The sequence below is a fragment of the Podarcis erhardii genome, assembly GCF_964252035.2.
Source record: "Podarcis erhardii genome assembly, chromosome: 14".
NCBI classification, from domain to species: Eukaryota; Metazoa; Chordata; class Lepidosauria; order Squamata; family Lacertidae; genus Podarcis; species Podarcis erhardii.
The window spans coordinates 29,113,806-29,133,257 of record NC_138503.1 but is presented as its reverse complement, the minus strand read 5'-3'; the positions used below and the strand labels follow the sequence as shown (position 1 = coordinate 29,133,257).

At 52.5% G+C, this 19,452-nt stretch overlaps 1 protein-coding gene across 1 annotated transcript; it reads left to right on the top strand.

Annotated features, from left to right (window-relative positions):
- The first annotated feature begins 4,495 nt into the window (after positions 1–4,495).
- On the top strand, positions 4,496–16,800 carry UNC45A (unc-45 myosin chaperone A). The gene is made up of 20 exons (XM_081840475.1): positions 4,496–4,552; positions 4,632–4,799; positions 5,435–5,471; positions 5,580–5,755; positions 5,915–6,007; positions 7,000–7,167; positions 8,154–8,322; positions 8,479–8,649; positions 8,733–8,904; positions 9,842–10,142; positions 10,291–10,385; positions 10,676–10,817; positions 12,767–12,907; positions 13,201–13,328; positions 14,784–14,850; positions 14,966–15,079; positions 15,182–15,297; positions 15,419–15,536; positions 15,616–15,771; positions 15,910–16,800. Exons 1-20 carry the CDS (start codon positions 4,538–4,540, stop codon positions 16,186–16,188), a joined length of 2,826 nt encoding a protein of 941 aa, XP_081696601.1. The 5' UTR covers positions 4,496–4,537; the 3' UTR covers positions 16,189–16,800.
- The last annotated feature ends 2,652 nt before the right edge of the window (positions 16,801–19,452 follow it).

Below are 19,452 nucleotides of genomic sequence, written 5' to 3'. Positions count from 1 at the left end.
ACAGCTGCACTGACACCAGGATAGGAACCAGAAAAGGCGGCTTCCCTTTGTGAGGGGAAGCGATCCGTGTCTCATGGGGCAGGCACCAAGGCGGCCAGAACCAGATTGTACCTGGGTTTGTAGAGACCCTGGCCAGGAGGGGAGCAAACTGATGTGGACATCAGCTGCGGAGAGGCTTGGGCTGTGATAGGTAGGCTGGTTCCATGTGCTGTGGCTGCTTTCTGATGCTTAAGAGGGGAATGGCAACTCTGAGCTCAGGCATTGTGGGGTGGGTGGCAGCCCCTGGAGGATGGGTGAATGAGCAGGTCACACGTGTTGTTTCCCAGGCCCTGTCCTTACCTGTGGTGCAGAGTCTCAAGTGGGGATCAGGAGGGGTGGCAGGGCAAAGGTAGGGCTTCCTAAGTCGACTGGAGCACCTGTCAAGCAGCCAGTCTCTCATTGCAATGAGCAGTGCCTGGCAAGCTAGCAGCTTCTTGGCCTCAAGCCTGCCTGCCCCTGTCCCACAGTCAGTAGACAAGCAAGAGGACTCATCTCTCCTTGCAAATGTGCTCCAAAGGTGAGAGAAACAGCACCCATCCCATCCCATGCTTTATTCCCTAAATTCCTAGTATAAACAGAAGGCAGGCGCTCTCTCAGTGAAGGGCCAATCCTGCAGGAAGTGTGGAGGGGCGTCCCTTACAAAAAATCATGCTGAGAGCCCTGAGGGGTTAGGCCACTGGCAGGGAAAGCAGTAAGGGAGTTCTCAGGATGTGCCTCATGGGGTTTTATGCACCTCCAAAATGAAGGAATGGAAACTGGGGGCAGAGCAACCGCCTTTGCACATTGAAAGGTCCCAGATTCAATCCCTGGGAACAGCTTAAGGGAAAAAACAAAAAGGTCAGATAGCAGGCAGTGGAAAAGGTAGAACTGCAAAGTCATTTGAATCATTAACTGGAAGTATGACAGGACATAGGCAAGCATGCACAGGTCCCACCCTTAAAAGAAATACAGCCAATTAAGAGAAAAAACGAAGCCCTAATTACAAACCATTCTGAAAGGACTTGTGCCAGCTTTATGAATGATTAATGCAATCTAATTCTGATTGCGGTCAATGAGAAATGAGGATCCGAGCAGAACTCCTGGAAATGGAGTATGGAGTGGTTATGGCCCAAAATCTTTCGGGGGAGATACCACCAGGGATCGAGCCTGGGACCTTCTGTGTGCAAAGCCTGAGCAGTGGTCTTCCATTGCCTTCCTTCTCAGTCAGCTTATTCAGAGCAGAGGAGGTCCCTCTGCAACCCACATCTGTGATAGACAACAGGTAGATAATTCACACTTAAATGCAGTCTTCAGTTTGGCAGCTCCCTCCACAACTTTCAAATAACCAGGAATGAGTCTAAAGGGATTCTATATCCAGTTACTTCTTCAGTTTGACCCAATGTTTCATGTTCCAAAATTTAACAATAATTGATTTTTTTGTTAATGGACACAATCAATGTTTTGATTCTATAGGGCAGCATCCAGCAAAGTAGGTTCATTAGTGTGAGAATCTCTGGTTGTATCACAGAGCTCCCTCCTCACTTTCTTCTCCCCATGCACCCCCTAAATCTGTTCCAGAATCCCTACCCCACTCTGAACGGCATTAGGGGACAACACAGGCAGAGGGAGGGGAAGTTCCATTGCACAAACAGAACAATGGAACCACACGTAATCTCTCCTGCAGAGTCAAACCGCTGCATTGGCAGCTCTGAAGTGACCTTCCATGGAGCGCAAGCCTGGGCAGTGCGTACGGAGGTCCTTATCTCCCAGGTGACAAGACCACCCTCTTGGCCTTGCTGATATGGTCCAAAGGAAAGCAAAACAATACATTTGGCACCAGCTTGGCTGCAAGTGTTGCCAGAAGCAGGTGTATGAGGTGCTATTCATTCTTTGTAGGGTTTACTCCTTTTCTTGTCCTGAAGATATCCCACAAGGCAGTGGAGGTTTAGGATCAGTGTCTTCCTTCTCCTTGGTAGGCTACCTTCCCAGGTTGACGAGCCACATCTGACCCTCACTCCCTCTACTAGAGCATGTGCAGAAACCGCCTCCTGACTGTTGGACCCACTACTGGTCTCGTCTGCTCAATCCGCTGGAGCCTGTCTTTGCATGCAGGGAAAGTCCCTAACTCATGGGGGGTTTGAGACCCATCAGTTACCCTCATCAAAAGGTGTAGATCTAGGCAATGACAAAACCCTGAGTGTTACAAATGCAACCAAGAACACCAGTGACACTATTAGGAAGCCATTGCAAACTTTTGTCGCCTACAGCTTGGGGGTTTCCCACAGGGTTAGGGTTCGGTACCTGGTTGGCCACTGTGAAAACAGGATGCTGGCTAGATCCAGTAGGCTCTTACATTCTTACAGTAGATGAATATTATCTAGCCCAGTAAAACCCATACCCAAGAGAAGTGCTCCTGGATTCTTGGCTGTTTGTTCTGTAGAAGCCTGCCCCCCGCCCCCACCAATATGGGATGCTGCCCAGAAAGTGCTTGTCTGTCTCTCCTGATGTTGAACACAGCAGGTGCCTGGATTCTGAGTGGAGGCCTGCCTTGGTGTAAAAAGCCCCCTGGGCCTTTCTCCTGAGCTGAAGACCCCGCTGGGGAGGCTCCTGACCACATCGTTTCCCCCCCACTACTAGGCCAAACTCTGGCCCCTCCCATTAGCCAGGTCGCTTCCCTAATGGATCTTCCCTGCCCCCAGCTTGGCAAGGTCCCTGCAGAGGCAAGCCGTTAAGTGCAGCCTGGCCTAATGGCGCAGGGAGGTGCTTGATGGTACCCGGTAATGGATGCGGGAGCCAGGCAGCTCTGTGTGGTTTCTCTGCTTTCCCTCCCTAGGAGGAGACAGTCAGAGCTGCCTCAGCCTTCAACACTGCTGCCGCTGCCGGGAAGATGCTGCTCTTGCCCTGCCTGCTGCTGCTGGCCTTTCTCAGGACAGGTACCTGCATCTGGTCTCCCTTCTCTCCCTTCCCCACCAGCCCAGTAGCCCCCCAGGAGCTCCAACTTGCCATGCCAAAACCTCACTTTGAAATTGCAGTCTCTATAGCCTCCCAGGGGCTTCTCAGCCCATGTGCAGATCTGCTTCGAGCAAGACTCTCACTCTTAGGGGCTTCAGGGCCATCTTAGAGCTAAGTAAAAGCCCTGTTTGCAGGGTGCCACTTGCTCTGGGGTGTCCCATCAGCTGGAGGAAGGAATCAAGCCAGGATTCAAGCATGTTGACAAGGAATGATGGGCCTGTGTTTGTGTGCATGACAATTGGGAGTGCGTGTGTGAATGTGTTTGAGGCAGAGAGTTAAGCTTGTGTTCATAGGCCAGTTTGCCTGCAAGTGCTCTGCTCAGTTTCCCAGTCAGCAGGAGGAAAACCTTTCCCAGCTCCTTGCATCTTCCAACCCAAGGACAACTTCACCAGACAGACTTTTGTGCCTTGCCAATGCAGATCTGTCTGATCAGAACTGGGTACCCTCAAATCCCTTAGCACAGAACCAGTCACCTTCAGTCTTTACTGGGTTTGGCTTTACTCTTTATGGGAAACAAATGTCCCTGGACCCTGGGTGCTGGCTGTTTGATCTGGCAGGAAGTGGTTCTCCTCTAGCAGAAGTGGTCGCGACTTTGCAGCCTTAATTATTAGGATACTTTCCCTCGCTGTTCAGCCCGCTTCCACAAGACTGCCAACCACTCTATTGCCATGCGACGGAAGAGACGCTGAAACGGCAGTCCCTGGGCTCGCCTGCCCCCTCCCCGGGGTCCTCCTGTGTGGGCTTTCAGTAGGGCTGAAGCGGCAGTATCCTCCCCCCTCCCCGCAATTCTCCCGCGATCCCCGGCAGGGAGGGCAGCCCACCGAGCACCCAGCTTGTTCCAATCGCTTCCTCTTTCCAGCTGGTACCCAAAACGTGCACCTTTGCGAGGGCTACCTGGACCCCGCCGGGCTCCACCACGCCGGCTTCTACTGCCCACGCCTCACCGACCCCCCGACCCACGCCTACTGCTGCCTGCCTGCCGCCTCTCGCCGCTTCAAGTCCTGCTGCCCACGGCCCGAATTTGAGAGGCTCCGCGGCAATGCCTCGGCTTCTGCTCCGCCAGCCGCGCCCCGGTGAGATGCCCTGGTGGGGGGACGGACGGAAGGGGCGGCGAGGGGGGTTGGGGGTTCGCCTCTGCCCCTCTTCCTCCCTCCCTTCCGTCTGAGCCCGCTTTCCCTCCACAGGAGCCCGCTGGGGCCGCTGCTGGGCGTGGGGCTCTACGGCTGCCTCGTCCTGGCCCTCATGACCGTCGACTTCCTTCACTTCTACCGCCTCCACCAGCGCAGCTTCCACCGCCTCCTCCACCGCCGAATCCTGGGGAGGTGCCCCTGCAAGAAACAGGAAGCCGGCAAGAAGGCACGCGGGGCGGGCGCGGCGGGAGGTGGAGCAGCTCCGCTCGCGGGCCGCCGGGTCTCTTCTCCGCTGGGCGCTCCAAGGGAGGCGCTGCCAGCACGTGGGTCGGCTAGGGAGCGGCTGTCGCGCTCGCGTGGCGTCACTAGAGCGCGCCATGGAGGAGACGGCGGTGAGTGGGGTGGGCGGTGGGAGCCCAGCTGACCCCCAAACCGAATCGCTCATCCACCCCGCCCCTCTTATCTCCGCAGGTCCCGGAGCTCCGCCGGGAGGGCAACGAGCTCTTCCAGACAGGCCGCTATGAAGAGGCGCTGGCCGCCTACACCCGGGCCCTCAGCCTCTGCCCTGGGGATGGCGAGGAGCCCGACCCGCACCGCGCTGTCCTCCACCGCAACCGCGCCGCCTGCCACCTCAAGCTGGTGAGTGGGGAAGTGAGGAAAGCGGGAGGGTTGCCCAAGTTATGGGAGCCCCCCAAGGGGCATTGCCAGCCTGCCTACCTGCCGCTCACTTCTGCAGGAGGAGAAAAGCTGGACACTCTTGGGGAAAATTTAAGGGATTATTCCCACGTGTCTTTTCTTCTTAAAATTCTCAAGTGACGTAGCACGCATCAGAAGGTAGCAGGCATTGTGTGTGAGAGAGTTTTCCCCTAAATGGCCACAGAGCTTCCCTGTGCCCCTAGTGTCAACGTTTCTGTGCATCTCTCATTTTAACGGTGCTGAGCCCCTTTAGGTGGACTTCTTTTCACCCTGCTGCTCCTTAGAAGGTGAGGTGCCTTTATGCACAGTCAAGGGAAGCCCTCGGGGCATGGCTGTCTGGCTATGAGGTACTGAGAAGACAGTGGCCATATAGGGAGAGGCCAGCCTGATGCCCTGCCTCCTCCTCCTCCTCCTGTAACCTGTAGAGAATTTAGGATTTGACAGATGTCCCCCAGAAAGGTGGTCAGGGCTGTCATTTTCAGCCTGAGCTCCTCTTGAGTATTTTCTTCTACCCTCACTCCCCGCCCCCTTATATCTCCTTTCACCAATGCCTCTCTGGCATTCTGCTTCTTTTGCAGGAGGACTATGTCCAGGCAGAACTGGATGCTTCTAAAGGTGAGCTGCAAGGGGTGGGGTGGGGTGGGGGATTACGCTCCTTCCAGAAGTCTCTTTCTCTGCAGAAGCCTCTTTGCTGCCTCTTAATACTTTCTTGCCTGTTCACAGCCATAGAAGCTGATGGGCACGACGTGAAGAGCCTCTTCCGGCGCAGCCAAGCCCGGCAGAAACTGGGCCGCCTTGACCAGGCCCTCCTGGACCTGCAGAGGTGTGTGACCCTGGAGCCCAAGAACAAGGCCTTCCAGGAGGCTCTGCGCAACCTTGGCAGCAGCATGCATGAGAAGGTAGGAGAAGCATCGGGGGGAGTAGGGCATTTCCAGGGTAGGCACCTCCCTTGTGGGGCAGCCTAGCTCTCCACCCAGGAAGGATTCTGGGCTTCAGGTGTGTACTGGGCTTCTGAAGTATGACTGTGGGGTTTCTCACCAACTGCCTGTTTGCCTCAGATGACAGCCATGTCCCGCACAGACTCCAAAGTGGAGCAGATGTTTAAGTTGCTGCTGGACCCTGAAGAAAAAGATCTGGACAAGAAACAAAAGGTACTCATCTAACCAGTAAGCGAGTGGGAGGTGTGATGTGCTCTGATGAAGAGCAACTTTGCGTGTGCGGCAACTGTACATATATGGGATGCAGTTGTAGAATTAGGCAGTCTCCAATTCTGTTTTCTATTTCAAAATGCAAGTTTTGTATTTCCAAAGTTGCCTGTAGGCAAAAGCCAGAGGGAGGGTTTCTGATGCCTAGATCAGGATACCTGAGGGAGGAAGGGAGGAGGACTTTGAGTCATTATACCGTAACTTCCTTTTCTGTGACTGACAAAACCAGAATATATTAGGGTGGTGCTTATTTTAATATGATCAGTCTCAGTCAAGAGTGATTCATTCTGTCTCATGAGATTTGTATACAGTGGTGCCTCGCAAAATGAAATTAATCCGTTCCGTGAGGCTCTTCATATAGCGGTTTTTTCGTCTTGCGAAGCAAGCCCATTGACAGCTTAGTGGATTAGCGCTATTAGCGGTTTAGCGGCTTTTAGCGGATCAGCTGATAAGCGGCTTAGCGGCTTAGGAAAAGGGGGGGGGGAGGGGAAAAAACCCGCAGGAACTCGCAAGACATTTCAACTTGCGAAGCAAGCCCATAGGGAAATTCGTTTTGCGAAGCGCCTCCAAAACGGAAAACCCTTTCGTCTAGCGGGTTTTCCGTCTTGCGAGGCGTTCGTCTTGCGAGGCACCACTGTACCGCCCTTCATCCAACAATCACAGGGTGGTTCATAACATAATGTCATGCTAATGTTGATGGGAGTTACAGTGCAGCAGCACCTGGGGGGACTCTGCAGGCTTCCCAGCTCTGCCCAATGAGGAGATCCCCACCCCCATGGCTCTTAGAGAAGCAAGGACAATGGAGTTATTATGGGCCAGAATCTCCAAACCTCTCCAGCTCTAAATTCTGGCTGTGCTCCTCCAACAGCTGTGTGGCCTGATGGGGATCGGTTAAAGTGAGCCCCTTTGTCCTGCTAACTGGCTCTTCTCCTGTCCAGGCAGCTCAGAATTTGATTGTTTTGGCTCGTGAGGAGCCTGGTGCTGAGAAGATTTTCCAGAACGACGGGGTGCGCCTCCTGCTACAGCTGCTGGATACAGGTCGGGCGGACACGGTGCTAGCAGCTGTGCGAACCCTCACTGGCCTTTGCAGTGGGCATCGTTCTCGGGTATGTCCACTTTTTAAGATGAAAGCTTCTTCACTCTTTTTTTTTGGGGGGGGGTAACAGGTTCAGTCCGTTTGTTGACAGGTTATGCATAAAACACTCTCCAAAACCTGTTGCTTCAAGGGCATGCCACTTCTCCGAGGGTGTGTGTGCCTGGAACTTGTCCCTGACTGTGTACTGCATTTTTGAAAATGCCTCAGGAGGTCAGGGGCAAACCAAGTGATCTCTTCTGTCCCCCTACAGTACAGAGCCAGGGAGGGGCTGCAGATGCACTTGGGCTTTCTCTGCCTCTGCACCTGCTTATAGGTTGCCACCCCATTCTCCTGGCAGGCACAGAGTTGAGTTTTCGCCCATGTTTCAGGCTGGGGAAGGGGATGGAATCACCCCTCTCTCTCTGCTCCTCCAGTGTTGAGAGGAAACCTTGGGCTTCCTATTTGCTGGAGTCTGGCTAACCACTAGTGATTCACAAAGAGTGCTCTCCAACAGTTCCTTGTCCAGTGACACGTGGGATACTGCAGGGTTCTGTCCTGGGCCTGGTGTTTTTCAACCTCTTGGAATGGACACCCTCCAGGTGGTGGACTCTCCTTCATTGGAGGCTTTAAAGCAGAGTTTGGATGGGCACCTGTCAGGAATACTTTAGTTGTGATTCCTGCATTTCAGAGGGTTGAACTGGAAGACCCATTGGGTGCCTTCCAACCCTACAATTCTATGATCACTTACTGTGGCGGACAGAGAGCTAGCAAGACTGTTGAATCCTCAAGTAATACATGCTGCAAAATAACCTAGATATATAAACCCCTGAACTCTGTCTCCTTGGGTAAGTTTATGGGTCCCCAGAGTTCCTACTGACAAACCACAGTTACACTTGTGGAGTTGTCTACTAGGCAGGTATCCAGCTCTGCTCTGAGCATTGTGGGGGAGGTAACTGGTTCTTGAGAGACAGGCCTGGATTCCTCCCCAAGTCTCAGTGGACGCTGCCCTTCTTTCAGACTGCAGTGATCCTGGCTGAGCTGGGACCGCAGCGCCTCTTTACTATCCTAGAGATGGAGGACGAGCACATCTCGCTGGCAACCTACAGCCTGCTGCAGGTTATGTTTGATGCCCTCAAGGAGGGGCTGCAGAGGGATGTGCGTGGCAAGGAGGAAGCTGTTGTCTTGGGTAAGTCTCTTGGGTGCCTCCCTGATGGGCTGAGCATCCACTTGGTGTCGTGCCAAGCTCATCTTCGTGCTGATACCTTGGGTGGAGCTGGGCTGTGAATGCTGGCCTGGAGCAGAGGAGGCTCAGACCTCCTCAACTCTGATTCTGCTCCTGTAGATACATCCAAAGAGCTGAAATTGCTCCTCAAGCAGCTGCTGGAAGCTCTGACACGGGAGAGCATTTCCTCCTATGGCCGGGACAGCATCCTCAACCTGCTGATCAGTGTGGTGCCCCGGAAGTCGCTGAAGGACCCCAACAACTGCCTGACCCTCTGGGTCATTGACCAGGGTACGTCTAGCCCATTCTCGAGCCCCTCCTCTTCCTGGCCTGGGTCCCTCGCCAGTGCCAGTGAGCATGTCTGTCCTTGCTAGGTCTCAAGCAGATCCTGGAGGTGGGGGGCACAGTGAGCCACAGTCCTGGGGGCCTGCGGGTGACAGAGAACACCCTCATGAGCGCAGCCGTCCTCCTCAGCAAGCTCTATGGGGACCTGAAGTGCGATGGGGAGCGGGAGAATTTCCACCGGCTCTGCGAGGACTATGTCAGGTAGGCCTGTGACTGACTCGGGGGCTGCCCCCTGCTGCTTCTGATAGGGGGTGCTGGGAAGGCATGGGGGGCCAATGAAGTAGCGCAGAAGTGGTGGGGAGTGATGCTCAGCGCCTAGCTGCTGACAGACATCAAAAGCGTCACAACAGCCCACCAGCTTGGCCAGAGACACCCAGTTACTGTAGTTCATGTACTGGTTGCTTCAAGACTGGATTGCTACAGTGCGCTCTATATGGGGCTTCCCTTGCACCTGATCTGGAAGCGGAAGCTAGCGCAGAATGCTGTAGCTTGATTGCTGAAAGGAGCAAAAACTTGTCAGCATATAGCACCCGTGCTCAGAGATCTGTACTGGTTGCTGATTTGCTACTGAGACAAGTTCAAAAGGTTACTATTAGTATGCAAAGCCCTTAATAATTTACCCGTGAGATTGCCTTAACCCAGATATGCTCACTCGACCACTTCCATCTGCAGAATTGGCACTGTTCCAAGTGCCATATATTACCCGTTCTGCATTTATAAGAAATTGATCTTCTAGTGCGGTGATATCAGGCAGGCGCCTTCATTCTACTCTTTTCGGCGTCTGCTGAAAACATTTTTGTGTAGGCAAGCCTACCCATATATTTAAAATGCTGGTGTGTTTTTAGTTTATTGCTGGTTTTAATTTTTAGAATGTGTTGTTTCTACTAATAATCTTACTGTTTTATTCTTTTTATAAACCACTTTGAAGTTTTCTACAATCACGTGATATATAGATGTTATGAAATAAATACATAATAGTGGGTGGGAGGAGGACTTTTGCTGCCAGAAGGTGCCGTTGGTTGATCTCAGATTTGAGACTCCAGCCTTCTTTCCAGTGCAGAGCTTGGGGTTTCAGCTTTGGAATGTCTGTGGCAGCTTCCTGGCTTCTCCTGACAGCTGCCTTTCTTTCACCTCCCAGGGGCTGGTTCCAGGACCATGGCGTCCCTGGGAAATTGCGGGCCATCCAGACGGCCTCCTGTCTCCTGCAAGGCCCCTCCGAGGTTGGGAACAGGGTGCTGGAGCTGAGTGGCATCATGGAGAGCATTCTGGCCTTGTGCGCCTCGTCACGGGAGGCCGACCAGCTTGTGGCCGTGGAGGCCCTGATCCATGCTGCCGACAAGGCCAAGCGGGCCACCTTCATCACTGCCAATGGGGTGACACTACTGAAGGAGATCTACAAGCACAGCGAGCGCGACAGCATTCGCATCCGGGCCCTGGTGGTGAGCAAGAGGCAGCAGATCTTGGAGAAGGAGGGAGCCATTTTCTGGCTGCAGTGGGACCCAACACTGTTCCTCTTCCATCTTCCCAGATTGAAGAAAGTTCTGGGGTCAGGTGGCAACTGCGGCACATCACGGTTTCTCTTTCCAGGGCCTCTGCAAATTGGGCTCGGCGGGGGGCACAGATTTCAGCATGAAGCAGTTTGCGGAAGGCTCTACCCTGAAGCTGGCCAAGCAGTGCCGGAAGTGAGTGAGCGCTGCTTTCTTCCCCCATGTCCTAGGCGCTTTAGCCTCTTCTGTGCCACGTGACTGCCTTCCCCTTTAGAAGGAGGTCAGGCTGCCTGTCTCTTTTCTCAAAATCTTGGGGGCTGGTGGGAGCTGACAGATGACAAGAATGAGTCCCTCTGGCAGCTGCACAACAGACCATGTCCCACTGAAGCCTGGGGTGGTGGGGCTTCCTATGCTCCTTGCCCACTAGGGTCTCAGCTAGTAGAGGCACTAGGGATGGATCCTGATTCTCCTTCTCCTGCTTCCAGGTGGCTGTGCAATGAGGCCATTGACGCTGGCACCCGCTACTGGGCAGCTGAGGGACTGGCCTTCCTCTCCTTGGATGCGGACGTTAAGGAGGAGCTCCTGGAGGACAAGGCTGCTCTGCAGGCTCTTTTCTGGCTGGCCAGGGTGAGGTCCTCTTCCAAAAGGGAGGGCAAAGTGGGTGGGTGGGAGGAATGGGCAGCTGGGCATGTCCAGAGGCTCTTATTGCCTCTGCCTTGTTTATGTTGAATTTCCCTTGCTTAGGAATAGCAACCCAGCTGTAGTATATGGTATCCAGTAATTTTTAGAATTGTAGAGTTGGAAGAGGTCCCAAGGGTCATCTAGTCCAATCCCTGCAATGCAGGAATTACAGCTAAAAATCCCTGACAGATGACCATGCAGCATCTGCTAAAAAAACTTTCAGTGAAGCGAGAGTCCACCACCTTCCGAGAGAGTCTGTTCCATTGTCAAACAACTCTTACCATCAGAAGGTTCTTCCTAATGTTTAGTGGGAATCTTCTTTCTTGTCATTTGAATCCATTGGTTTGGGTTCCTACCACTGGAGAAGCAGAAACCCACCTTGCTTTGTCTTCTATGTGATAGCTCTTCAAATATTTGAAGATTTAAGATGTAAAATGCTGTTCTGTGGCAAAATTTCCCAAGTCTCAGTGAAGTGTCTCCGCTGTACCACTTCAGATCCATAACTGGAGCTTCACATGATGAAATTCTTCCCCCACTTCAACAGCACCCAAGAAGAAAAGGATTCCTCCACAGAGGAAATGAGTGTTTCAAAGAACCCTTTGCCACAACACGCCTCTTCTCTGTGTGCGAATATCTTGTTTGTGCAGAAGCATTTTGATTATATCTCCCTGCAGTGGGCTCTGTACAGCCCAGAGACATGCTGGTTGCCTCCAGGAGGACCAGCTCAGGGGGGTTGAGTTGGCCCACCCAGCCCCTTTAGGGCTTTCAAATCCAGACCAGGCTCTGGAGCAGGGGTTGACAACTTCTGGCCTGTGGGCTGAACTTGGTCCACCATTTTGGGGAAGCCATGCCTGGCCACCTGATGTTAGGTGGGGGGATAAGGGGGGGCTTCAAATGAACACTTGAGAGCTTAAAGGGAATTGCTCCTTTGAAGTGAAGGACATGAGGCAGGAGTTGGTAATGCAGGTGAGCTGTGCACAAGCAAGCTGCCAGCTAGCTCTGTGGAGGCTTCTTTTATTGGCACAATATGCAAACTCAGGCAGATACATTTGGACTGTGACCTTTACACATCTTCCAATCCCGAGATTGTGGGGTGGTACAAAGTTATTTTGTCACCTGTTTCCACCGTATCACTTCCCCCTTGCACAATGTATGACGAAGGAGACAAAGGTCACAGACAGGGCACGGCAGACTACTAAGACCGCAAAGGTTAGACAGAGGGCAAGATGTTCAGACAGCTGTGGCTTTATCTGTGAGGGGGAGTGTGCTCTGCACCCCAAGGTTACGCGTGCAGACAGCTGAGGCTGCCCGTGGGCAGGAGTGTGCTCCACAACCCCGCAATCATTCCTACATTCCTTTGCTGAGGCAAGGCTTGTTCTCAGCCTCTCATCAGCTGATCAGCCTTTCTCAAGTTGGCGGGAAAGTGGATTCCATTAAGGAAAAACTGCTCCTCCCAGCATTGCTCTTTCAGCCTCCAGTTTCCAGAGGTTTCAAGAGCAGGGCAGGGCAGCTTCCAAAAAGCCTTTCACACAGCGCCATTCTGAGCTTTGAAGTCTGGGCAACTGAGGCTTTAAAGTGCAGCATCACCATTACGTCTGGTGATTGACAGGTGGGTAGCCTCACCTACCTGCCCAACTCAGTCTGTCAGGGGTACAGAGATGTTAAGAGATCACTTCTGATCAGTTTCTGGTGTTCTATGGCAGGGCTGTCTTGTTCTGCATCAGCTGACGCTTCTGAATAATACTTAAGGGTGGGCACACTTTACTTTGCTTGGTAGTAGCCTAGTCTTGAGGTAACAAATGCCCAAGTGGTGGCCCCTGGTCCCAAAGAATCATGAAGATCCCGACTGACCACCTTCTTCTTCTTTGTTCCTGCCACCCATCTGCTCCCCTCAGTCAGAGAACCGGAGCGTCCTCTTTGCGGTGGCCTCCACACTGGTGAATTGCACCAGCAGCTACGACCAAGAGGAGCCTGACCCCCAGATGGTGGAGCTGGCAAAGTACGCCAAGCAACACATCCCTGAGAAGCACCCAAAGGTGAGAGTGGGGAGAGGAGTGCCCTGAGGGTGTCATTGGAAGTCTTCTAGCAGGCTGGGGGTGTGTGGCCGGGCCGGGCTCACCTGCCCTCTGCAGGAATGGTTTTGTAGGTAATGGGGAGTTGAGGTTGGAGTGGGAAGCTTTTAGAAGTTTGTGATGCAAAGACCACTGTGTCAGACCATTGTGTCAGATGCTGGTGGATGGAGCAAGGAGGGCGAGAGGAGTAGGAGGAGGTGGATAATAGGCATCCCACCACCTGTTCTCATCCTCTCTCTCCATCTCTTCCTGCCCAGGACAAGCCAGAGTTCGTGCGCCAACGTGTGAGGAAGCTGCTGGCCGCTGGTGTGGTGTCAGCGCTCACCTGCATGGTGAAGAGTGAAAGCCCCTCCCTAAGCCCTGCCTGCCGGGAGCTGATCTCCAGGTGAGGCTAGCAGGCCACAGGCCTTGATCCCTGCAGAGCTTTCATAGAATCATAGAAGGGAAGGGACCCAAAGGTCATCACGCCCAACCCCATGCAATGCAGGTATCACTGTTGAAAAATCCCTGACGGATGGCCATGCAATCCCTGCTTAGAAACCTCCAATAAAGTAGCATCCGCTACCTTCCAAGGGAGTCCGTTCTGCTGTGAAAGAGGTCTTTAACATTCCAAAGCTCTTAGTAATGTGTAGTCGGAATCTCCTTTGTCATTTGAATCTGCTGTGGGGGTGAGCTGGTTCTGGACCTTCCAACCCTTCCCAGGTTGGGGGGGAAAGGTGACTTCATACCTCTGGCTGTCTTGCCCCAAACATCATTGATCAAGCAGAAGCCAACCAGGCTGCTGCGAGCTGGTCCTGTCACATACCTACTGGTGACATTGCAGGGCAACTTCTCTGCTTCTAGCTGCCCTTGGACCATACACCCCTGAGAGGAGAGGGTATCCCCAGAGGGCTCTTTGAGAGAACAGTAAGATAGAAGTGTAAGAATATGAATAGATAGAGAGGATATATTTATTAGACATTATCCTTCCTTGCTCACGTTTGTGAGTTCAGCAGAGTGCCATCCCTTTGCAGCTTGAAAGGGAAGCTTAGATAGGCTAGTTTTAACCTTTTAGTTTAAATAATCCAGGATGCTTTAAGGCAGACTGGATTCTCCTGGTCTTTCTCCATTTTCTCCCCCTTAAAATAACAATCATACAAAAAGTCTTGTAAAAGGTCAAAATAACATTTACTCACTCAGAATATTTGTTGAAGAGTAGCAACCTTGTTCAGGCAGGCTTAAAATGGTAATTCAGTTACAAAGACATATTTTGGTCTAGTTTAAAATGGTGTCTGAGCATTGGAGCTCAGACACAACAGATGTTCTTCACATTTCTGGCTTGATGGAAAGTGATGAAAAAAAGAGGATTTGCCCAAACAGGTAAGAGAATATATCTAGCTATGCCCTTCCCCTGTCACGGCACAGTGGGAGTGTCTCTCACAGAGTTCTCTCTAGCAAACTTACAGGAAAACTCTTGTGAGTTTTAGCTCTTAACCAAGTGCCTACCTAGCAATAATGAACCGTTGGTTTTGACTGCATTGCACATATCCCACATGAAGCAATAGAATAGAAGAGCCTGGCCTGAGCCTGCCCTTCTCCCTGGGTGCCTTTTCACTCCTCGCTGCCCTACTGGCCCCTCTGAAGTTGCTGTTCACAGGCAAGTCCTCCAGACCTGCTACACAGAGGAGACATGCTGGCCTTCTTACCTGTGGGTTTCTGCTTGGCCAAAGAGCTCAGAAAATTCAGTCAAGCCAAGATGACGCCTTCCTGTAATCTCAAGTTGCTGTGGAGTGTGTGTGTGTGTGTGTGTGTGTGTAGAGTTCTGGGTCCCACATTCAGTGCCTGCTATTGTGTTCTTCAGGGTGTTCCTGGCTGTCGTGGAAGACCCTGAGGACCGAGGGGCTGTGGTGGCTGCTGGAGGCGGGAAGGTGAGCCTCACACATGCATACACACCCTCTCCTGTTTGGCTTTGCCCTGCAGCAGCACTGGGGCATCAAGGCTTTTTCACAGTCAAGCAGAATATGGATTTTATTCCACCACTAGGCACTCATCCCTCTGGCCCTGGAAGGCACTGAAATAGGGCAGACGAAGGCTGCGCAGGCCCTGGCTAAGATCACCATCACCACCGCCCCCGAGATGGCTTTTCCGGGCGAACGGGTCAGTGTGGAGTGAGGGCAGCATCACAGCACGGCAGTGGATGGGGTCGGGTTCCCCTTTCCTCTCCCCACCACCCTGAGCCTTTTCTCTCTCCTCCTGCAGATCTACGAGGTGGTCCGGCCCCTGGTGGGCCTCCTGCACTTGAACCGCAGTGCCCTGCAGAATTTCGAAGGGCTGATGGCTCTCACCAACCTGGCGGGGACCAGTGAGCGGCTCCGGTAAGGCTGGAGAGGCAGGCAGGCTGGCCATCTCCCTGGGTCCCAGCCCTGTCCTCTGGGAGGGTTACGTTCCTTGGAAGCAAGGGCCATTACCTTCTCCTGCTGGCTCCTCCTCCTGCAGACAGAAGATTGTGAAGGAGAAGGCCGTGCCCATGATCGAGGGCTACATGTTTGAGGAGCACGAAATGATCCGCTTGGCAGCCACTGAGTGTATGTGCAACATGGCGCTGAGCCCAGAGGTGAGCAGGGGTACTGGGCCACCTGGCTGTGCTGGGGCCCCGGGAGGTTTACCTCCACTCACATCTCTCTTTTGGGCAGGTTGGGGAGCTGTTCCTGGTGGAGGGCAGTGACCGGCTCAAGCTGCTGGTCCTGTACAGCGGGGAGGACGACGAGAGGCTCCAGCGGGCAGCTTCAGGGACACTGGCTGTCTTGACCTCGTTGCTGCCCCAGATCTGCTCCCGCATCCCTCAAGTGGTGAGTACCGCCTGGAGGGTGGGCTGAGCCCAGCAGCTGCCCACTGGGCATGGCAGTCCTTTGGAGGGTCTCCAGGAACTGGGTGGATGCCAGGTTTCCTTCCTGCTTGCTAACTGACCTCTCACCCTCTTTCCCCAGACGACTCACTGGCTGGAGATCCTGCAGGCCCTGCTCCTCAGCCCTGGCACTGAGCTCCAGCACCGCGGGGTGGTGGTAGTGAGGAACATGGTGGCTGCTGACAAGGAGGTGGCCGAGAAGCTGATGGAGAGCGAGACCATGGAGATCCTGTCTGTTATGGCCAAGGCCAAGGACAAGCCCCAGATTGCCCAAGTGGCCCAGGAGTGCCTGGCGCAGGCTGTGGCTTATGGCTTGATCAAGCCCAACCCTCCCGCAGCTGCCGAGAAGGAGGAGGACTGAGAGCTGCCCCCTCCCAACCTGCTTGGGCACACTGCGCCGTCGCTGCTGCTGGGCACAGGCACCAGGGCACAGGAGGGAGGGCGCTTGGGGCTGCTGGGACCAGGGGAGTGAGCCACAGCGATTGCCGCTGGCACCCTTCAGAGCCACAGGGGCTGGTGCCACCATTTTGTGGCACAGAAGGCAGCTCCAGGGGCTGCTTTGCAGCCTCTTGGTGCTCTTAGCTATCTCTCACCTGGAGGAGGGTCTTGCTGGGCTGCTGCTGCCACACACCTTGGCAGTGCTGGTGGTGACGGGTGGTGGGCTCCCCAACTACTCCTAGGCTTGGGGTCACGGAGCTGCTTGTGCTGCATGGCTGCCTTTTTAAATTTCCTGCTGCTGGAAATCACAGCCTTCCTGTCCCTCTGGAGCTGCTCCTTCATGGTCTGAGGCTGCAGCTCCCGAGGCCTCCTCCCCTCCCTTGGGGTAGGAAGATACTGCCTTACTGACAATCCATTCCTCTTGCCCTCTGTGGCAAACAGGACCACCGTTTATTGTAAGCAAAGATGATGTGGGAAAGAATGTAAACTGTATGAAAAGATTATGGGAAACTATACAGATGACTTTTTTGGTAAATCTGATTTTGTGTGTTTCTCAATATTGCAATGATCTAATGGGGAGGGAACTGAACAACTAGGCTGTATGTAAATTGAGGGGACGGGACCCATCATCATTTAGGGATATGTCTGACCTCCAGAGTGACTCAGGCAGAGGGATAAGATGATCAGACCCCTTCCCACTTGGACCAACCTCCCTCCCACAAGGAAGAACAACCAAGCCTGTGTCCTATGGTGTTGCTGGGTCCAGGAGCGAAGGCTGAAGCCCCCTCCCTCCTCTTTTACATTAAACTCTTGAAAGCAACCACTCACTCACCATGTACTAATAGATGGCATACTTTTGAGGGTTTTAAACTCTCTCTCCCCGTTTTACTTTTAAAAACCAAGCGGGGGTGGGACAGGGGCTTTGCAGCACATTCATAATCCAGACCAGATCCCTTTGCACTTTAAAACTGGGCCTGGAGCTGGTTCTAGGTGTCATGGCATGAACTGTCATTTGCAGGAAAGAGTAAGATACAGTGGTTGCAGACATAATCCGTGACGGAGGCATCCTGAAGCGCCACATCTGCACAGGCACTGGCACGATTTGGCACTTCTGTGCATCTGCAAAGTGTGATTTAGCGCTTTGCATGCATGAGCGGCAAAACCCGGAAGTAACCCGTTCCGGTACTTCCAGGTTTCCTGCGGTCCGCAACCCAAAAACACATAACCTAAAGTGTCTGTAACATGAGGTATGACTGTAAAGGCCTCATATCACCTCATGTGTTGGGGAAAGAAAAATTGAGATTTTAGTTTTCAACCCTTGAGAGAGCCGTGGACCGATTTGATGTGGGTGCAACAGGGGTTGCTGTCAGGTTAAGTTTCTCAGGTGATCTGGAGGGTCTGCTATCCCACAGAGGTTTTTGAAACTGCAAAAGAATGAAGAATCCTTCAAACTCCTTTGCGAAGAAAGCCACAGAAGTGCTCCTGGCTCTCTCCACTGGCTCTTTTCTTCACTAGCAATACCATCAGCAGTAGCTGGGCAGAGGTACTTCAACCCCCGCCCCCTCTCCTGCCAAAGCAGCGCCTTTTGCCAACCAGGGAAAGGGGACCTGGTTTCAGGCTTGCCCTGGTTTTCTATGGTCCAGCTTCACCAGCTGCTTGGCAGTAGTAGGGGCATTATAATAGTTCCTCTCTGCTCCTGGTTTGAATTATTTAGGATATTCTCTCCACAGCTTCATTCAAGGTAACACAAGCATCAAGCTGTTTCTCTGGTAAGGGGCAGGGAAGAAAAGCCTTGAGTGATTTTAAAAGCAGAGTTAATACGCACTCTTAGGCTTGCCTACTGAGCAAGAAGCCCAAGGGGACATAACCCAGGTAATTATCGCAAGGACTGTAGCCTTATATTGAGGAGTTCCTTCTACCACTGTCTCTTCTCAGCTTCATTGTACTGGGGTGGGGATGGGGAGGCAGTTACTGTGCTCCTGTGTCCCTGCTCTTGGGGCAACCTGGGTTGCTTGTAGCTTATGACAGATGTGAAGGAACAACCATTACCTTATAAGCAGCACATTAAGTCCAGTACTGCCCCAGTTCACTGCCTCAGGCACCTACAGCTTTTTTATATTGAAACAAGATAAAAACACCATGATACTTTAGACCACATCTTAGTCTGCAGGCAGAACCAAAAAAATCACGCATACACTGTTTCGTGGCACCGCAATGGCACAAAAACATGGTTAAAAAACACAGATCCTCAAGGATTCTTATGCTTTTTGCACTAGATCAGTCCAAAGTCACCATCAGATCAAATTACCATGGCCATGGGCACAGCATGCACCACAAAAAACACGGATCCACGGCTTCCTGGCAACACAAGCCCAAAAACGTTTTGAAGCACGGATCCTCGTGGATCCTCACGCTTTTTGCATTGGGCCACCCGTAACTCACCATCAAATCACGCATGATAGCCAGGGGCACAGCCTGCACCACAAAAATCATGAGTTGCACCACAAAAATCACAAAAAGGCACTGTTAGTGTCACCACAGGAACATTACTATTAGAGCCAAGAGAAGAATGTCCGACTATATATTTTACCAAGATATGGTTCATCTTCAAGAAGAGATCAAAAACATGCCAAAGTGTTAAAGAGGAGAAAAAATATGAAACTGCTTACATACTGTCAACTAATACCCAGATTCAGCAAAGACTGTATGGCAGACAGTTAAATCAGAGAAAAGACAGAACTTGAGTCCATCATAACAGAGGTCTACCTTTTGGGTAAAATTTATAAACTACTGTATTTTTTGCTCCATAAGACACACTTTTTTCCTCCTAAAAAGTAAGGGGAAATGTCCGCGTCTTATGGAGTGAATGCGTGGTCCCTGGAGCCAAATTGCCCATCTTCCAGCGTCATAACTTTTATACGCCTGTTGTCTTTGTCCATGGAGTTTTCTTGGCAGGGATACTGGAGTGGCTTGCCGGTTTCTGCTCCAGGTGGATCACGTTTAGTCAAAACTCTCCACTATGACCTGTCCATGTTGAGTGGCCCTGCACGGCATAGCTCATAGCTTCTCTGAGTTGTTCAAGCCCCTTTGCCACGACAAGGCAGTGATCCATGAAGGAGAGTGGTGACCTAACTATGGCTTACTGTGAAGGAAACTGCAAGGACTGGTACCACTTGTTTTGGGGCCA

Excerpts from the sequence above, each read along its gene's own strand:
- UNC45A (XM_081840475.1), top strand. Across the intron at positions 5,472-5,579 it reads AGAACTGGATGCTTCTAAAG|CCATAGAAGCTGATGGGCAC; the intron begins GTGAGCTGCAAG and ends GCCTGTTCACAG. Across the intron at positions 15,772-15,909 it reads GCTCCCGCATCCCTCAAGTG|ACGACTCACTGGCTGGAGAT; the intron begins GTGAGTACCGCC and ends CTCTTTCCCCAG.